This window comes from Aythya ferina (genome assembly GCF_964211825.1).
Source record: "Aythya ferina genome assembly, chromosome: 7".
Lineage (NCBI taxonomy): Eukaryota > Metazoa > Chordata > Aves > Anseriformes > Anatidae > Aythya > Aythya ferina.
This window is the reverse complement of record NC_140302.1, coordinates 17,671,077-17,691,260: the sequence shown is the minus strand read 5'-3', so window position 1 is coordinate 17,691,260 and position 20,184 is coordinate 17,671,077. Positions and strand designations below refer to the sequence as shown.

Here is a 20,184-nt window from a genome sequence, read left to right as displayed (position 1 = left end):
CGCTGCCCCGGGAGCTTTCTGTTTGTGTGAAAGGGAAAAGTTAAACACAGAAGAGGAAGCGTGACTTCCCCTGGCAGCGGTGAGGGAGCAGCAGCCGCGTTTTGCTGCCCGCAGCCCGGCCCCAACACCCCCGCCCGCCCTGCGGCAGCCAGGGGCATGTGGCTGCGGGTCCCAAAGCTTCCCGTGCGGCCAAAGGGTGCAGGTGGCCCTCGGGTCCTGCGGCCGCCCGCACTCCTCCTGCAGTCAGCAGGCACCATCACGCCGGCCTGGGCCCTGGGAAGAGGAAAAGCAACACTCCCAGGCCATGCCGCTGGCCCCCTGCTGCCCCCAGCTCAGGTTATACAACCCCGGGCACAGTACTGCACACTGGGACTTGTAGTCCCTGGAGACCTCCCTAAAAAACTGAAGCCACACGGGCTCCTCGAAGGCCCCGCATCTTTCCCTGCGCTGTGGCACGGCATTGCCCCCACCTCTCGCTGCAGGACGCAGTGCCACACAAGCTCATCTCGTGCTCCCTCACCTGCCTTTGCCTCGCTGCCCGCCGGAGCACAGCGGGCCCGACCCTCGCTCCCGGCCCCGTGGTCGCGGCGGCAGGAACAATGCTGCCCAGTGCAGCGGGCACCGCGCCAGTGCTGCAGCTGCTGCCGCCTCCAGCAGCCTTTGTGGGGCTGGGATTGTTCCTGGACAATGGGACGGGCAGTGCAAACCCAAGCGGGCTGCTTTGCATGCGCAGGTGGTGCGGAGCAGAGCGGGACGCGTTTTCAGGATGCTTCAGGCTCTAACACCAGCGGGTTTCCCGATGGAGCTCCACAGGTGGCCTCTCCAGGAAGAAGCTAGGTACCAAGGGAAAAGCCGGGTCACTTTGGGATGACTCCTCTCTGAAATCACCGGGTACACTTAGCACACGGCCTTTTTTTTTCTGTTGTTAATACTGAATCCAAGCAAAAGCAGCCTTGCTTCAGATTCTGCACTTACAAATTTACATTTTCAGTGTCAAATTTACATTTTTCAGCCAGAGCTTATCTTTTAAATAGGGCTTTCTCGTGTTAGAAGGCTTCATACTGAGGACAACACCAGCTCCACAGTAAGCCCTTCTATTGACATATGCTGATTACTGACATTTATTCCTGCTCTCTTTCAGCTGCGGAAGTTCTTGATGTACATTGGAACAGCAAGAGGCAAGCAAACCCAAACTACTGTGATGTCTGTCCAGCATCCTCTGGAACAACAGTGAGTCAGACCCATAAAAATGAGAAAGAAGTCCAAGTCTAGCAGAAGTGGATGCTGGGACAAACTCGAACGCTAGGGCTGTGACCACCCCTGCTCACCAGCAGCCGCTGGCAGCACGGCTGTTGTATAATTCGAGTTACAAAGAAAAGGCAGGAGACCTGATCGATAAAACTGTATGTATCACACAGCAAGTGCTACCTGTCAGCTGATCCTTGATCTCCTCTGAGCTCACACTGAAACAATTTTTTTTTTTTCCCGTAACACTTGAAGCCTCTTTCTTGCAAAAGCCAAACAACGCTGAAATAAATTTCTCTATTTTTCAGCCCATTCCTATTTGCACTTTAGTGGAAACTGTTTAAAGTGCAATTTTGTCTTTCCATCCTACATTCTTTACATTCCAGTCCCATTTCCTGCAGTTTCCTCGGGTAGCTTTTGCTTTGCACCACGATTGTCTGAGTTGGGATGCAGGGATCTAGGTACAAATCGGGTTTGCAAAGTTTAAAATGCAGCATCCTCAAAACATCTCAAGGCAACAGGAAAAACTGGGCTGTGCCAGTAAATGACAGCAGTCCAAGAAGTCAAAGCACTGTCCAGGGATCAGAGGGCAGCAGTGCTGACATAAGAGCACTTTAGAGTTGAGCAATGGCTTATGAAGAGTTAATCATCTAAAGGCTTCAGCAAGCGGTTTGGAGACAGCTTAGAAAAACAGAGCTGTAAATAGAAGTCAAGCCTTGAAAACACAGGCCAGAGAGGTGGGCTGGACACAGCACCATGGGCAGGCAGGGCAAGGGCTCAAATGCATGAAGGAAGGTGTCTAAGGGCAGGAGGGACGCCACGGCTTTGGCAGTGGAGTGTAAGGAAGGGAAGGTTACAGGAATAAAAGTATTCAAGGAATGGTAGAATCAGGGAAAGATAACCAGGATTTATTAACGGGGCTTTCCTAGCATGCGCATCACATTTCCATTACGCAATGCTCAGACCTTTGACCACAAAATTCAAACAAACTCTGAAGTTTTAAAACTCCTTATTAAGCCCATAGGAATCCTCTGGAATCTTTCCGATAGGGAAGGCATCAGTGCCTCGCACAGCTCTAAAGACACAGTGTGGGTCTTGCCACAACAAAGCAGAAAATATCAGCAGGGAAGTATCTGTGGCTGCCCACAGGGATAGCCCTGGAAGGCTCTGGGATCTCATGCCCTCACCAAGTCAGAGTCCTGTCAGAGGAAATGAGGATTTCTCCCTCATCAGAGGGAAAAGGCTCCTTTCTCTGAAGCGAGGCAGGCTGTCACCGAGGTCTCTGTTCTGGCTGCGTGCCACGATGCCGCAGGGCATCTGCTCTCCAGCCCTCGTTTCTGTCCTCAGTCCTGGCTGTGCATGAGCACGCACCATTACACCGGAGATCTTACAGCTGACACCAAAGTGCTGCCACGAGAGCAAGAGCAGCCTTGGTTCTTACAGCTCCGCCTTGACCTTGGGGGAGCCATTCCTGCTTAGCCTCCACCGCAGCCTCCCGGCTGAGCAGAGCACAGCCCCTTAACACGAAACCTCTCCGCTTGTCCCAGAGCTCTGGGCCACGGAACCACAACAGGAAAGGAGCGCAACACCGCAGCGTTCATTTACAGGATGTATTTATTACACTGTAAAAAGTCCATTGGATTCGTAAGCCATTTACTCCGTATGTACACTGGCTGTGCTGCCACCCCAGCATTAGGTTCCTCTCGGCACAGCACACACTGGGTTGGAGTCAGCGCCCACGCCCCTCCCAGTCACCCGTGGGATTTCTGAAGCTGGTATTACTGAGAGTGTAGCCAACCAATTTAGAGGAGGAAGAACTGAGACGCAGTGCCTGCCAAGCAGCCAGCTCTGCTTTGGGCACGAGGGGATGGAAGAGCAGGACACCCCTGCCGCACGGCAGAAGCACGGGAATGACTACCAGGGGCTTGTGGTGACTTCAGTTGCAGGAACACCCTAGGTGGAGAAGGAGGTGGGCACCCAACAACCAGAAGATGCAGAAGGGTACAATCTTGGCAGGAGCTTCCAAGAGAAAGCTGCTCCTCCTAGCAGCAGGTGCCACAGATCCCAGCATCTTCAGCTGAAGAGAAGAGGGCAGCCCCGGGGCTGGACACTAAGAGGCCGATGCAGCAAGTGGTAGAAAACACGGCACTGCTGTGCACCCCAAGGGGAGGAGCTCCCCAAATGCTGTTTGAGAGATGGCCACGGTGCTCCGCTCTCAGCTCACAGGGCTCTGCCTTTCCCTCTCATCTGCTTAACTAGGCAGGGCCCTCTGAATTTGCTCCCTCCAACCAGAAAGCCTGATTATGTTTGCAGGACGAGGTGGGGAAGGCAGTGCTGTGCCTACCATGCTGCCCCGCTCCCTACCTGGTTAGGAGATTGCTGTGATCCACGCTGCAGAAGGAAAGCATGTGGCTACAGCAGACAAGAAGCCCTACATCGCAAGCTGGGAACTACGCTGCAAGCAATCACCTAGGCAAAATTCTCAACCTGCTGAGCCCAGGCATGCCCAGAGCCCGAATAAAGCAGTGCGACCAGAAGCATGGGCAGGGAAGGTAGGGAACAGCTGGGGAATTGTCCAGGGACTGGACTGAACCACCTGAGAGGCGGTCTCGTAGCGCTGCCCCTTTCTGGTGTTACAGCAAGGATTTTTCCCTCTTCGCCAGATGACGTGGTGGCAGCTTGGTCCCAGGCTGCTGGGTGGGGGAGTCGCCTGGTCCCTGAGATTGTGAAGGCAGGAAGGAACTGGTCAGCGGAACTGGACACCAAGAAGGCTGCAGTCAGGGGTTTGGGGGCAGTTGCCACAAGAAGGGAACAAATGTGATGTGCTCCGGGGGACTGCGGCAGCTGCCCTTCTGCTCAGGTTAGCATCATCTTCTAAAACAAACATGCTCACTACCAGAGAACGTTTGGCCAGCATCCTCTACCCAGAGCTTCCTCAGCGGACAGTTCTTGCACACCCTCAAGCTAATTGACTTCAGAGGTTGTCATGGGGTCAGTGGGCCGTGGAGTAGCTAAGAGAGGAACAGGAGAGGTGGCTTCTATTAGGGCTGGGTTGAGAATGATTGGCAGAGTCATAGGCGGCACCCCAACCTGCAGGGGGGAGGCCAGGGGCTGCAGGATGAGCGGTGGCTGTGCTGTTGTAGGAGGTACGTCTGCAGCGGGGCTTGCCTTGGTTGGAGCTGATGCTGTGAAAGGAGGAGAGGCAGAGGTGCTGATGCTGGGTGATGCAGGTGCAGTGGCTCTCTCAGACTCTGCAAGAAGGAAGAGACAAAAATACAGCTTTACATGGGCCTGGAGAAAGCCAAGCCAAGCCAGGCTAAGGGTCAGCTCAAGGACCTTTTCAGACTTTCCCCATCCACGTGCCTTCACAAAGGGCCTTGAGAAGCAGGTGCCAATCACAGGCATTCTGCCCCAGCCTCTGCCCCCCGTAACCTCAGCAAGAAGGCCGCAACCAACCCATTTAGAAGCAGGATCAACAGCACAAGACAACTGGCCCCTCTAGATCATGCTAAAGCAAGGAAAAACAAATCTATGGACTCACCAGTGGCACCCATTTCACAGGGCTTCTCCAAAGGTCCTGCGTGGGTGGCTGACCTCACATCCCCCACAGGAGAAGGGGGCAGGGCAGATGCTATCGATTTCTGAGGATGTTGCTCCATTGGTACGCTGGGGACGGGATCTAGGAAAACAAACAAACAGTGAGAGCACACACCAGCCTGCTCCCTCCTTTTGCCTACCCTCCATTTGTCCTCCTCATGCCAAGCTCTGCCCCTATCATCTCAGCACCATCCAGGCACTAGGGCAGCTAGGTTCCACAAGGTGCAGGCGCTGGGCCCAAGACCTGTCTTTTAACGTTTCTCATCCCCTTGTACCTTGGATGACTGTCTGTTTGAAGAGCTCATCTCGAAGCCTAGGTAAGAAGCAGTCAATCCGCTCCCAGGTGATCTCCCAGAGATCCGAGTATCCCGTCCGTGAGTCAGCACTGTGGAATATCCCAGCCGTATCCATTACAAGCAGCATATTCTTCAGAGATTCTGGGATGGCCTCCAGCTGTAATCAGAGACACTCCTCAGGACACAGAGGTGGGACATAAAGGAATGAAGAAGGGCCCAAAACAGCTGATGGGCCACAATGGAAACAGGCCAAAGGGAGACACCATGGAACAAAATGGTTTTGGAAGGGTTAAAAGGCTAAAAAAAAGACTTAAAAGGTTAAAGTCCATGAATGGTTGCTCAAAGTGCTGCAGCATCACTTTCAGCACCTTACCAGTAAGTCACTGGAGCCAGCATGCATGTATTTGTCCATGAAGTCCAGGATTGTCAGCCACAGGGCAGCAAAAGTGGTCAGCGAGAGCAACGGGGAAAGATGCTGTAGGAACACCTAGAAAAGAACACAACTACTGTCAACAAGCAGTATCAGGGCTGCTGCTCAAGGCTTGACAAGCTTATTGCGCAAATCCAAAATTCCCCCTCCTTGTTGTAGGCCAGGAGCATGCACAGGCCAAACCCAAGGATGCCAGGGGCCTCCTTTCTGAGCTGCATAAGCGGAGGAGTGGGTCTTGTCTCTGTTGCCTGAGACCACTCAAGTCTAAATCACCAGTTCTTCCAGCCCTTCTGGCTTCTACTTTCAACATGCATCATTCCACCACTGGAACAGACTGCCTTCAACTAATGTTGAGCTGAAATACTTCATTGTTCGTAAAGTCACCAACTCCTTCCTGACAGCTTTTCTGAAGCCCAGAATCATGGAGACAGTTCTGGAAAGAAGGCAAGTCCCAGCAGGAGAAGGTGGTGGAGATGCGCAGCACTGATGACCATCAGACTAGCAAAATGCCACCCGTCCAGGTCGGAGATGCTGAGAAACAGTTTGGTCCTCTTGATGCACATGCTCTCCCTTGAGCTTTCAGACAGCAGAAGCAAGCTCACCTTGGAGAGTAGTGTTGAGGCTCTCATCCTAGTCTCTTCCATCCCACCGACATCAGCTGGACTGATGTTCTCGAGGAGCTTGGTTAGCAGAGGAAACAGCACCTGTTGGATCAGACACTAGTATTTTTAGTTGAAAAACGATTGATGAGATTTTCATGAGAAACCTTAAATGAGGAGATAACTTTTGGGACTGGCTTCTAGACAAAGAGCGTGGGAGAAGCAGTTAGGGATGGAAACTTCAGCCTGGAGAAGAGAAGGCTCCGGGGAGACCTTATAACATCTTTCTAACGCCTAAAGGGGGCCTGCAGGAAAGCTGGGGGGGGGCTCTTTATCAGGGACTGTAGTGATAGGATGAGTAATGGCTTTAAACTAAAAGAGGGTATATTTAGATTTGATATAAGGAAGAAATTCTTTACTATGAAGATGGTGAGGAACTGGAACAGGTTGCCCAAAGAAGCTGTGGATGCCCCATCCCTGGAGGTATTCACGGTCAGGCTGAACAGGGCTTTGAGCAACACGATCTAGTGGAAGGTGTCCCTGTCCACATCAGAGGGGTGGAATTAGGTGATCTTTAGGATTCCTTCCTTCCCCGACTATTCTATGATTCTGTGATTCTATTAAGTGTGTGGACTGATTTCCAAGAGGTTCTATCAGAAGCCTAAGCCAAGAGAACTTTTCACAGGAGCAAAGTAGGGAAAGACTTGTCTGTTACAGTGAACAGACTGCTCAACAAGATGGTGATGAAGTAGGACACCATTCTGCCAATCCTACAGAGCTTGCTCTTCATGACAGCACTGTCCTGCATGCCCAACCCTGCCAGGAGGTTACCTTGTTGAAGCAGGACTCCCACTCCAGGGCATCCAGGGCCTGCAGGTCATGTACCAGGAGGGCCCGCTGCAAGTAAGTGAGTGCCTGCATCCGTACCTGACGTCGGGCATCACAGCACAGCCAGGCAATACCTGCAAGAGAAGGATCCAGTGTAGAGCCCACAGAGAAAGTGTCTCATTCCCACTCCCCCAGCCTAAGGTGAAAAGGTTAATGAAGACCAAACACTCTGGGGCAGGGGGAAGGATTATACGTGTTCCAGGTCACAGACTTGGACTCTACTGTCAGGTGGAGAAGTAAACTGGCAGCTAACTCATGCTAAAGATACCTTCCTGAATCTGACCCAAGTTCTTAATCCAATTACAGCAGACCCTAAAAACAGCCTCTGCCTGCTTTCTGCAGTTAACTCCTGGCTCCTCAAATGTCCTGAGTGCAGCCTTATATTGGAAGTCTCTTTGCTCACTCTCATCACAAGGGGATGACTTTACCCTGTAGCAAAGGACACCAGCAGTTGGACCACAATGTTCGGGAATCTGCTTCGATTTTCCTCCCTGCAGGCTCTAGATGGCGTTGCTCCTCTGCCCAGGAGCTGTAGATGGTAGCAGCTCGCGTGTGCAAGGTGTGCATGAGGTCCAGGAGCTGCAAGTCAAGCATCACATTAAGCAACACACGGTACTTAAATTCCTCAATAAAACCTGGTCTCTACTCTTCCTCAAACCAATGCTCAGAGGATCTCTTTTTTGTGGGCTCTCCTCTCTCCACAAGCTCACATGCCCTGTCAGACTCCACACTATCTCCCACGGGAACCTCTCATCTCCAAATGGCCTTGTTCCACATTTATCATACCTTCTACAGTGACTCAGTTCCAGGCACCCACCCTCCTGGCTTTCCACTGCTATTCTGCTTTTGCCTGCCCAAACTGCAGTCTTCCCCTCTCACTGCAGAGCTACACACTGCCACCAGACCTACCTTTCGCTATTCAGTGTCCACTAACCCAGGATGCAGCCTCCCTTCCCCTCCTGAAAGATCCCAGCGACTCCTTAACAAGGCCCTGAGTATGGGAAAGGAGAGGAGGAAATCCTTGCTATACTTACGTCCTGACTAACCTGTAAAGACACAGTGTGGTAGCTGGCAGGGATGCTCTCATCCTCGTCCTCATCACTGTGCGTGTGGGCCTGGTGCTGGCTCAAGACCCGTGACCGCCGTGTGGAGCTCTCCTTCGGCTTTTTTTTTAACCGACTGGATTTACTATCGTGCCTGTGGCTCTTTCCCCTCTTCTCCTGGGACTTGTAGCCTAAAAAGTGAAAGGTGGCAACATACCATATACACACTCCACCACAGAAGGTTCTACCATTCAGTGCATGCAGCAGCCACCTTTCGATATCCCCCGTGGAGGGTTCTGTCCTGTGAAATGACAGCCACCCACTTTAAGAGGTTCCCAGTGCCCTTCAGAAAGAGCATTCTGCAACAACAGGAAGTCACGACTCCTGCTGATCCTGCTACCTTCACATCAGCTGCAGGTCTCCCCAATATCCCAGTGACAGGGACAAGAATGCAGTCCCTGCTGTCAGCAGGAGCCAGGAAACTTTTCTCACAGCAGAACATTTTCTGGGGGCTGGGGACTCATTCCCCAACAGCATTTCACCCTTCCCTTCACGCTGCCTGGCCACCCCAAATCAAATCAAAGGCCATCTTACCCCCATTCAAGCTCGCCTCCACAAAGATGCGGATGGTTTTGACACAGAGCTCGAAGTTCTCGGGTGTCACATGGGCAGCATCTCGCACGATGAAAGACAGAGACTCCACACACTTCATGAGAGATTTTGTGTCATGCGGGCCCAAATCCAGCCCCACAGTCAGGCTGTACTGGTTGACGAGAGGAGATGGCCCCAGCCTATTGAGCCCAGCACTGGGTTTGGAGGTGTCAATGTCATCTTTCCCCACCTGCAGGGCACAGCAAGAGGGCATTAGGAAAGGTTAGTGTAATAAGCAGCACCTCATGCGCTTGCCAAAAGGGCCTTTCTTCTGAAATGAACAGGTAATGTCAATTCTGTAGCACCCTTTTCCCTTTCATCCACATTTGCCTGCTAGCTTTCTGCTCTGGCTGCATCTCCTCCCCATCCTCCCTTTACACTCACCTCCCTTTACACTTCACACCACTTAGCTGTATTTTCTACTGTCTTACTCTTTATCTCTCTACCACACACTCTTCTCAAAGCCATGGCAGGCACCAGAAGCCCCTTGGTTTCTCACCACTAGCCAGCCGCTGTTCATCATATCCACATCTGTCACTGAGCGGTGCATCTTGCCTGGCTTCCCATGGTCTGTGTACACCTCCGAGTCAGAGGTGTAGCCACGATCCAGGCTCATGTCACTTGGATGATAGGAGGAGGAGACCTCACTGTCCGACTGTGCACCTTGAAGACAAAAGGTATGGGTTTTGAGAGAATGAACTTGGAAGAGCAGCTGTGGGTAAGGGAGAAGCAATCCAGATCACCACCAGATCAGATCACAACCACCCGTGGGCCCTCCAAGAATCTGGGCCAGGGCTCTCCTCCTGGGAATGAACAACTGTGATAGGAACATGCACAGGAGACAACAGGAAACACAAATCTTGGGCAATGTTTCTTCCCTGTAGATATACTTGGCTTTCCCCTTCAGAGGAAGGGGACTCCTCATTCTCTACTGAGTTGCTTGTCAACTTGACCGTGGATTTAAAAGGGCAGAGTCCAATGCTTTGGGCCTGGAGGGAGAATCAGATGTACCACACGTTTTAAGAACTACTGGAGGTGCTAGGTTCAGCCAAAGCAACTCCTGAAGTGCAATACAGAATGACACAGCTCACATGCCTGAGGTCAGGCAGGCAGCTCCACGCTAATACGGGTAAAGTATTTCTCACAGACAACAATCCACTTTAGCTTGTTCCACACCTGTCAGATGTACCTGTTCTGAACTTCAGGATAACTTTAAAATTCACATGTTCAAAACACCAAAATCCTTGCAAGGGCCAAATTTAAGGCACTGACATTAATGTTGTTTTCAGAAAAAAAAATATTTTCTTGATCATTCAACATTATCTAGAAACACAACCAGCACAGAGAAAGACTTGCTGTGAATACAACGTACCAAACGCTTTCAGGAGGTAAATGCTTTGATTTGCAAGGTGTCACAGGCAAGTAGTTTGCTCAAGCAGCAAAGACAGAAGCAGTAAAAAAGAGCTGGGAGAACACAACCTAGGATTAGCCCCAGAAGGCAAAGGCCACAGGGATTTTGTAAGATCAGGTTTTCCCAAGCTGTTTAGCATAATGCATCAGGACTTAGCAAGGAAGTTCTAGAAAAAGCAGTGAAGAAAACAAAGTCTTCTAGGAAAGTTCTTTTTTTGATGTTTGCTTTAAAAGTCTGAATCTGTCAGCCTCAAATACACTGCCAGCTGGCTGAAGTGGAATGGGAACAGTTTGCTGAAAAGACAGTCCTCTAGCACAGTCGAGAGAAGTGGAAAACATTGGGTTGGTCTTGCGGGCATGACTCAGGCACTCTGAACACAACTGGATTTGGAAATAGAAGTTTAAATAACAATTCCATTTACAAGATCCTTAAAAGAAGGGACAGAAAGGAATCAGTCCCATAAAACAGGAACAACAGCTGGGTTTACATTACACACCCAGATGAGAGATTAAGTCTGTATTAGCCATGGCACCAGACCACAAGCACCAGAAAACGTTCCTTGGGGCAGAGCAAAGACCTTCTAGGGCTGCTACAACCGCTATCAGTTTTCCTCCCACTGCTCCCCCAGGGACTAGCACCTGGACTGCTGCTCGGAGTATGAAGAGATGGCAGAGTATAGACAGGGACAGACCATGGGGTAGGAGTGAACAGCAGGTGCTGGTCTTTAATCTTCCTAATGTAGTTTAATATCAGCTTTGTTTTCTTGCAGTCCCCTTTGCTAATTGAAAAGCTTGAGGAAGCAGCTGCTTATCTGGCAGGCAGGCATCAGATTTCCTAGCAAAAGCTGGCCTGTCTTACCTGTGTCGTTATCTGCCCTTGCTGTAACCTGCAGGGCTGCAGGCGGCTTCACCCCAGACCCAATACACTCCAGGAGGGTGAAGAGCGTGTACCAGTCATCCCCAGAGTGAATATTGGCAGCGTTGGTCTTCAGCAGCTCATGGAGGCCATAGGCAACCTCATGGCTAACTCTGCACAACACATTTGGCTTCATCATGAGCAGGATACGTAATGAGAGGAGAACCTAGCCACAGAAGGAGACAAAGAACAACAGATCCTATTGTTTACACTCCCTTCTCCAGCTAAGTCCACGTCACTTATTCAGGGCTACTTGTGAGTGCTGTTTGTTGTTACCTGCAGAACGGACAGGCTAAATACGTGTCCGTCCAACAGCGACTGCTTTCCTGTTTTGCCAGGCATAGCCAAAAAAAAAACAAACAGCAACTGACCTTCAAAAAATCCCTTACCTGGGCACTGATTTCTTCCCGACGAAGGAGCCGAATTGCCAGCCTCAGCAGCCCCACCACTGCCCTCTCCACCAAGAAGCAGAACTCCATCGCATGGACACAGAGATGATAGAGGTGGTCTCGGACGGTTTGCCAGACACACGTCACACGGTCCCTAGCCACAACAAGGAAGAGGGAAAGGGTAGGGTGAAAGGAGATGAGACAAGCAGAATCCAGCTATTTCTTCCCCCAGAACTCCTCACAACCTCCTACTTCATCACTTTAATGAAAAGCTCCAGCAGAGAGATATACGAACAAGCACACAGAAACAACGAAGCTGTGAAGTTTCTTATTTACTTCATTATGCTCAAAGCAATCAGGTGGGAGAATTCTCCCTCCAGAGTTCAGTTTATGTTCTCCATATCTCAGGATATCACGCAGTAATTCATGGGTGAATAGTACCTACGTTTGCATATGCTAGGATAGAATTGCTAAGCCCTGAAATTACAGCCACATGCTGCTTCAGTTGGCAAATCAAGCACATAAGGAACTCATTCCCTAGACCCAGGCAGCAGCTGCAGTAAAGCAGGGACATTTACAGTGAATCTGAATGTATTTCAAGGTCATACCTATTCTCTAGCACAATTCTCAGAAGCATCTCCAAGCAGAAGGCAGCATCCTCTTCGTCATATGTCTCCTCATCAGGAGTCACAGAGATTAGAGCCTAGAAAAGCCAAGAAACATTTGTGACTTGCAGCTCCTCATAACAGGAGGATCAGTGAGGACCAACAGAATGCTTCAAGTCTGGGCAAAACAGCACTCTGGTATCTGGGGAGGTCATGCACAGCCCATCAAAAATGCATTGGAGGTCACTGGTCAAGCTAAGTATATGGGAAATCCTATTTTATTATGCAAGATGTAATATTAACTTAATTAATATTAAACTCTGACAAAGTCTCTCGGGTGGGAAGACTTCTGAAAGCCAGCAGCTTCTTGCTAAGCATATGTGAAACACAGAAAAGGTAGACATATGCAGGAACGACTACTAATACTGGAGGTGTTCCTCTCAAGCCATCAACTTGCCTATGAAGGGAGAATTCCTGACGTAATAGGAGTAAGAGCAAAATGTTCTGAGATAGCACATGAAAACTCAGTCACTACTTCCCCAGGTGGGCCAGCAACACACTGGTCGTTGCGCAATCCAAGCAAGAAGTTCCAGTTAAGCTGTTTTAAGTACCATTCTTTGGGTTTTACTTATTTGTCATTTTTATTTTAAAACTTAGGACCTATTGTTCTGAACCTCTGAAGAACACCTTGATAAATAAATCTTTCCTTTCTTTTAGTACAAGTCCCAGTAGTGTCACGAATGAAGCTAGTGAACTGCAAGCGCAGTGGCGTGGCGGAACCATAGAATCAGGGAGCACACACTGCTAGCCCGCACAGCATCACTGCAGGGGTTGCACTGTGCTATTTGCTTTTGGAAGTGTTTTCTCTGCTACACATCATCAGGCTTCCAGTGAGCAGCTGGCACATTTGTTCCACACTCTGGAGTGGTCTCAAACTCCACAACAACCTGAGGAGTTACTACCAGTTACTACCGTCCTCCCCCAGGGAGACGAGCTTGTCTAGCCCAAAGGCTAGTAAGCCCAGCCTTGTTATGTCTCCCACCACAGCCAGGTATCACTCTACCTAAGGGCACACAGTCAAATATTTCTGATCAACTCTTGTCTCTAAACTGGCCTTTTACAATGTTCTCATTAGGCACACAGCACACCAGAAAAGGTGTGAAAAAGCACAGCTCACGGTTTCAGTTCCTACATAGAGCTACAAATACTTTCAAACACTTCCTGTAATCTTCTGAAGACTTTCAGAATGCATTCCACAATTTAATGTCTCCTGCTGCTGCTAAAGAAATTGTGTCTGCCTGCAGAGAAGTTACATGTAAAAACCAAACTAAAGGCTGGTTTCATATCCAAAATAGGCTCAAGACATCCTGAGGCCAGAAGAGCTATGTGAGTACACAGCACACATCCACGATTGCTCACAGCATACTTGCTCCACCACCAGTCCAGTCCTTTGCCCGGTATCTTTCTCACCTTCATCAGCTCCTGGAGGGATTCGAGTTGGAGGAATTTGCTTTCTGTGATCAATTTCTCAGGATCACATTGCTGCAAAAGATAGAAAAGGGGATGGTAAGTCTAGAGAATGTGGAAGGCATACAAACAGATCCTCCAAAACCACAACTTGCTCCCACAATAGGTATTGAGAATGACTTCAACACAATTACCTGAAGGAAAACTGCCACCAGCTAGCTCACCACCTGTATAGCAATTACCCCTATCAGACCTGATCTGTGCTAGACATATTTTAACAGATAACTCTTTGCCCCTTAAAAAGAAGCCTTTGTCCACAGCCCGGTCAACCCCCCACTCAGATTTTGTTGGCAACATATGCTTTCAGACTCTCTTGGAAAAGATTAGTTATTTGAGAGTTTATACATTTGTACTTAATTATCAGAATAAGACGCCAAGGGCAGATCCCAGTTTCTTGTGTGAAATTGTTCCTATTTTTATGTTAGCATGTTTGTACAGCACAGCACATAAGACCCTTTAGCAGGCAATACAATTACACTCCTTTGTAGTTTCTTGTAATTTCCAAGTCCTCTGGAACCTGCCCTACTGCCCAGAAGCATGCATATTTAATGCTTCTGTTGCCTGTTATCCACACAGCATTGTCACCACAAACAAAAGCTTGTTCTTTTACAGCCTGTACATTACCTTTATGCATTCAAGAGCTGCTCGTTTTGCCTCCTGTGTCTCCGTAGATGGCCCTCTCATACCAGATTGCTCCGTCCCACTAAGGGTGAGCCAACTAACAAAACTCAGCACTGTAGATTCACCACTGCAAATTGAAAGACACCAGCATCAGTGAAAAAAAAACAAAACGAAAAATCATGCAGTATTATTCCTCCAGCATTGAGGGAGAAAACAAAAAGACGACTGCCTGAGCTACCTGCACCACTCACCGGTTAGATGGTGTCTCCTCACGCTGCAGGTAGATTTTGCCATTGGGATCCACAAAGTCTTCAACCTGGAAGACAGACCAGAAGATGTATACATTCAGTTGCCTACTGCTATGTAGTTTGTTTTCTGTTTTTGTTACCCCTGTAATGCTTCACTTGGTGATGTAACACCACACTCAACCATCTACCTGTGGCCAGCCAACCTCAGCTCTTCAACCCCTACCTGTACAATGACTCCTCTCCCCCATCTGCCAATGCAAATGCTGTACTTGAATACTTCATGCCTACAGCGTGTCCCTCTTCCATACAACATTCAAAATTTGGTCAAGTAAAGCAAATACTGGAATCTCTCAAATACCATAAAAAGGTAAAATGAGAAAAAATGAAACACTGCAAAACAAGCCTGTGTGTAACTTGAACATTATATGATTTGACGGCTTTCTAGCTCAGCACACACTTTACCAAACCCAGGCCTTTGCAAGAGAGAGCTCCTCCTCTCTGAGCTGGTTCTCTGAAAAGCCAGCTTCCCACTCCCCGAGTCTTCAATTACCCACGAGCTGGCTATTATTACCTCCACCATGGCCTTGGGCAGCAGTTCTGCTCGGAAAAGCTGAAGCATGGCCTCCATGATGTTTTTCCAGCCCTCCCGCAGAATGTCACCGTGGCGATGGGCCAAATGAAACACAGTCTTTGCTGCAATATGGGCCTTGGGATTACTTCCAAAAACAGTCGGCAGGTTCTCAATAGACTGCAGGAAAGAAGAGGGGGTGGTAGTCAGCAAGAGATGTTTCTCTTTCAACAGAAATTAGGGCAGACTGTTCAGATTTGGCTACAGAAAAGACAACAATTCTTTGTACAGGGCTGTGGATAACTAACTCCTCAGCTTACTTTTGCTTTGCACAACAACAAAGACAAGGTGGCTTACCTGACACAAGCTGAATCACTAAGGCACTCAGACATAAGCTCTTCAAGAACAGCAGTGATACAGAGCATTTTGGAAGTGCTTGCTGAAAACTCACTGATGTTAATTTATTGGGCTATAGGAACTCATTCCAGGATCAAAGCCTTCTACAAAAAGTATCATCACTTGCCTGGAGGCAATCATTATCATTAGAGGTGCAAACTATATCCAAAACTCCTACTGATTTAAAAAGTTAGTCTTACCACTAGTTACCAGCAAGTTAATCCCCTCCAGATTCCTTTCTATTCCTCTTTTTTCATCCAAAACATGCACAGCAATTGCAGCGCTCAGAGAGGATACCTGATCACCAGGGTGATTTGTCCCAGGAAACAAATCGCAGTTAAATGACACTTTGCTGTTCCTCTCTTGCTTTCTAACAGTTGCTTTCTGTTTTGTCTCCTCAACCCCTGAAAAAGGACCCTCCTTCTCCCCTTCCACCAGACTGTCTCAAATATTTGTTCAGTTGTCATATTCCACTACTGTCTCCAAGCCCTATAGGAATTTAGGGCAGCAGAAAGTAATTGGTGTGGTTGGAATCCAGCCAAAGATAAGAACTCCCAAGCTCTCTTCAAATCCAGAATTCCCTGATTCTACAACATCACCAAAAGACACATTTTCTTAATTTACACAGACCTAGGACTGCTCTAGATTCCAGTCTCCCAACTAGATGTGATGCAGCTGGCAATAGCTGGTGCCACTGAGGGCTTGGTGTAGCTGCTTCTACTGTGTAAATCTGCATCAAACAGTTGTTTCATGGCAGACATGGCTTGTGTTATCAAGGTTTGGTATGCTCGGAGAGAAGATTAAGTATTGCATCTCTACTGTTGTGAGCTGCAGAAGAAGGGGAATCTAAAGCAACCCCATCGCTTTTTTTTTGTCTTCTAATCATCAATCTGGTACTCTTTCACTGCTACCCATGCCAAGATGCAAGCGATATAAAACAGCCAGGCCAGACAACACAATTTCCCAATAAAAAGAATGTATGATTTTAGAACAGCCTAATTACATTAACTGGACTAATTTGTAGGACTGTTCTTTTTCAGATATCCCTTTAAGGGATTTCAAAGATCACTTATTTGTCTTGGTCATTTTAGACCCATGCTTTCAGTCTTGAGTGATCTTCTTCCAGCCCCTGCCTTTTTTTTTTTTTTTTTTTTTTTTTGGTGGTGTGTGTGGTGCTGGTGGTTATTTTGCAGTTCTATTCTGCTCATGTGGATCTTGCACAAGTTCTCAGAACAATGCTGTGGGTTTCTTTGCAAGTTCTGACCTTAGAAAGGAATTGCTGCCATCTTAGCACAAAGCATGGTCCCCACACACTATCTATCAAAAAACAGTCTGATGCCTGATGAGGAAGAGAGCTCCAACATACTGGAAGCCATACTTCTTTTCCCTCCTTGCAACTTACCTCGCTGCTGAGGGCTGTAAACTTGCAGAGAGAAATTATGAGATTGTCAAATACATCACTAAGGCCATAGTGAGCAGAAATCATTGCACATTTCCTGGAGGAAGAAGAAGAAAACAGAAGAGAATGTAATAACTTGGCAGAGAGAAGTCTCTCTACAGGACAGCAAATCAGATACCTCTCTGTTGATGTTTTAAACCTTCCTCTCCACACACTCATAATATAAATGTATAAAGTCTACTCATGTATACAGTCTACTCTTACAGCAGATAATCACAATCATCCTCAGATCTTGGAACTGATATTCATGTGTGATGATGCAAGGATCACTTTCAAGAAGAAAGTCCAAACAGACGTACCAGCTGCAGCTGAGCCAATACACCTCATTTAATGTCTTGACATAAAAAGTTGCTGACATTTGCAGTAGTGTTGAAGGTTTAGTTTCCAAGAGATCACGGCTACAGTAGCATATTAACAGAGCTTTAAAGCTGCACTTCAGGCATGGTTTGGTCTAAATGCAAGTATGATCAGAGATCATTACAAAACAGTTTCTCACAGATAGCAAGATTTTAAAATACTGATCGTCTGGGAAATTTAAAAAAATACGAAAGAAGAAAAGAGAAAAAAAAAAAAGGCATCTCATCCAGCCACGGCTATGGCCTCATACACAGGTTTTACCAATATACAAGGATTTTGTCAACATCACTGTGCAAGGTAGGAGTGATATTTTCTGCTCACTTCTAAGCACTACAGCTATGTCAGCAAGTCTTTCAAATGTAATTACACTGGAATTTAAAAATACATAAACCAAAGCACTTTGATTTATTATAATATAGCAGTCAAACCAAACAGTGAGTGACACCAAGAAAGGAAGAGATGGGAGGATGAATCAATACTAATGCTAGAAAACTGGAAGAGTGTAGGTCACAATAAAAAGCTCTTCAATTGCTTGTAACAGATGGTATTCACTGCAACCTGCCTAGCAGGCAGATGTGAGGCAATGGTCACACTAACTTTTCCGGGTTTCATGAATGCAGGAGTTACCTGAAACCAGAGATAGCCTTCTGGATGATTGTTTCTTCTAAGCTCTTGTCAAAAACATAAGAAAGTGCTGCAATGGTTGGCCCCCATGTCATGGTAAAGAGATCATGATCATAGCTTCCAGGAGGCACATGGAGAAATATTCCCTCATCAGTGGCACCACGATGTAGCAGGACATTCCAGATATAGTTTTCCTTCACCAGGCCCGTCTGTTCTTCTGGCATCACTATCTCATCATTTCTACAAGGAAGGCAGGCAGAAAGGTTGAATTTTTAATTCTGAGCCAAACCTAACATTTACACAGTGCCTTTTGCTACATGGTCCCAAAGCTAAGTGATACCTACTCTGAAGTGATTTTGCCAGCTCCTGAAACATTCTCTTTTCCGAGGTCTGTCTGCTTCCCTTGCCCCTCTCTCCAATACCTTTGATATAAAGTGCAGTGTCTCTCAGGAGCACTTAGTAACTACTGTGTAAGGTAACTGCTGAAGCAGCAGCTACCTAATACTACAGGTGGAAAATACAATATCTACTAGAGTTAAATGATGGAAAACTTTGGACAGCACACTAGCACAGCTTCACCCCTCACCCCCTTAGAGCACTCAGCACATCTCATTATTCTCAAATAAAAAACTGTTATACCACTGCAGTCAAAGTAGGCATGAGCATCTATGTATAAGAATAATGCAAGTATTTATATGCATTATTATGTACAAATTACAGTCTTATCTCTTCCCCCCCAAAAAAACTGTCCCCCACAAACAAACTGTCCCCCAGTCTCAACTATGACACTGTGGCCATCTCTTTGAGCAATTCTGGAATGATGTATCAATCGTTTTAGCCATCAAACATACTGAAAAGGCTAAAGTATCCAGTGAAGGGAGGATAGATGGGAATAGACTGGAACAGAGGCACTACATCACTGAAAGATAAGAAGAAAATTCTCAAGGTACTACTAAAAAGACATTAAGAACACCCTCAGGGAGACACTAATCAAAACCAGAGCTCTATTTGAAAGCTTGAGTCATGTCTCGAAGAATTTCTAGATATTCAGTACAGGCAGCATTCCCACCTTCCTGAAGCGGGCTCAAGAGAGAAGTCAAGCACACTGCCCTGCTTCCAACATGAGCCATTGCTTGCAACTGCAGACTGAAAGCAGCTGAGATTCAGAGTCACATCTTGTCTCCTGAGAGATGTAATCCTCTCAGCTTCAAGTTGGCAGTGTCTGGATTTACTGATAAGGCAGGTTTCTGAGCTACTGCTGAAACTCCCCACCCACAGGTAGTCTACACCCAAAAGGGCCTCAGCCGCCAGAAATTCTCCCCAATTACTGGGAGGGTGCCAAAAGCTTCAGAGGTGGCAGAAGAGATTGGGTGCACACAGCAACTTCATATGAAAACCTCAAAAGCTTTTGAAATGAAATATTAAACTGAGACCTGGATATGTTATGTCAGAGCAATAATGCTGTCCTTGGGATGAATTGCTAGCACTGGCACTGCATAAAAAGTTCTCAAGAAGCCTAAAGGCCTAGCCTGGAGGACAAAGGTTTCTTAGATAGAGCATTTCACTAGTACTCAGACATTCTTTTCCATATTGGTATAAGACGTATTTTTTTAACATTAGCTAAAGCTCTGTGGATTAAAATACCATGGCAGGAATCCAAAGATACAAATCCACTGCAATTACTATGACAGGCTTGTTACTCCAGCCCCATATGGAGCTGGAAGGTGGTTTGAAGCAAACATCATCAGTGAGCCTCCTTTCAGTGCTCTCTGGAGGCCAAACAACTCTAGTTTGCTCTCTGTATACAAGGAGATGACAGGTTGATTCTTACTTGATGGCATGGTACATGTCTTCCAATATGTCCTGTTCAAAGTCTTTGCCTCCATTCACACCTTTCAGGTTCTTCCGAAACTCCTGTGGGGAAAAAAAAACAAACAAAAACCAATGCAACTCCCCTAGTATCTCCACCTTGAACTGCTTGGCTGCACTCAGTTCTCCACTTGCTTTCCATGGGACCAGGAGCAGATTTGGCTGTATTCTTCAACATGCAGCCTCAAAGTTCAAAGATTCAATGCTATTCTTAGTGGTGTGGTAGTGTGCAGCAGCCCGTCCCATCTCTATTCTTTCAGCGTGAGCAAACAGAACACATACTTAGCTGAGGCTGGACAACAGAATGACAGGTCTGTACCAGCACAGTGACACTCAAAGGTCTTGACCCCTCTCAAAGCCCCCAACAGTTCAACAAGCTTCTCATTCTTACTACGACTTAGGATACAGTATGTTAAAATAAAGAGGCACCTTGACTAACTTGGCAC

At 47.6% G+C, this 20,184-nt stretch overlaps 1 protein-coding gene and 1 long non-coding RNA gene across 6 annotated transcripts in view; one reads left to right on the top strand and one right to left on the bottom strand.

Annotated features, from left to right (window-relative positions):
* The first annotated feature begins 101 nt into the window (after positions 1 to 101).
* Positions 102 to 3,806, top strand: LOC311439852. Its single transcript, XR_014695045.1, has 2 exons — positions 102 to 837; positions 1,142 to 3,806. It is a non-coding gene; the product is annotated as an uncharacterized lncRNA (long non-coding RNA).
* GBF1 (golgi brefeldin A resistant guanine nucleotide exchange factor 1) overlaps positions 2,842 to 20,184 on the bottom strand; it is a 105,017-nt gene continuing 87,674 nt past the window's right edge. For 4 of the 5 annotated variants that reach the window (XM_084526037.1, XM_084526033.1, XM_084526036.1 and 1 more), the window contains 20 exons: positions 19,701 to 19,783; positions 17,873 to 18,109; positions 16,832 to 16,925; positions 15,037 to 15,213; positions 14,469 to 14,533; positions 14,221 to 14,344; positions 13,540 to 13,611; positions 12,073 to 12,167; positions 11,465 to 11,618; positions 11,019 to 11,241; positions 9,249 to 9,412; positions 8,693 to 8,939; positions 8,090 to 8,289; positions 7,484 to 7,634; positions 6,999 to 7,129; positions 6,171 to 6,272; positions 5,512 to 5,625; positions 5,118 to 5,295; positions 4,787 to 4,924; positions 2,842 to 4,496 (listed from right to left, as the gene is read on the bottom strand). In XM_084526037.1, coding sequence (XP_084382163.1) covers positions 4,210 to 4,496; positions 4,787 to 4,924; positions 5,118 to 5,295; positions 5,512 to 5,625; positions 6,171 to 6,272; positions 6,999 to 7,129; positions 7,484 to 7,634; positions 8,090 to 8,289; positions 8,693 to 8,939; positions 9,249 to 9,412; positions 11,019 to 11,241; positions 11,465 to 11,618; positions 12,073 to 12,167; positions 13,540 to 13,611; positions 14,221 to 14,344; positions 14,469 to 14,533; positions 15,037 to 15,213; positions 16,832 to 16,925; positions 17,873 to 18,109; positions 19,701 to 19,783 — 3,036 coding nt within the window. In that variant the 3' untranslated portion in view covers positions 2,842 to 4,209. The remainder of the gene's footprint in view (positions 4,497 to 4,786; positions 4,925 to 5,117; positions 5,296 to 5,511; positions 5,626 to 6,170; positions 6,273 to 6,998; positions 7,130 to 7,483; positions 7,635 to 8,089; positions 8,290 to 8,692; positions 8,940 to 9,248; positions 9,413 to 11,018; positions 11,242 to 11,464; positions 11,619 to 12,072; positions 12,168 to 13,539; positions 13,612 to 14,220; positions 14,345 to 14,468; positions 14,534 to 15,036; positions 15,214 to 16,831; positions 16,926 to 17,872; positions 18,110 to 19,700; positions 19,784 to 20,184) is intronic. The other variant, XM_084526034.1, reaches the window with a different exon arrangement.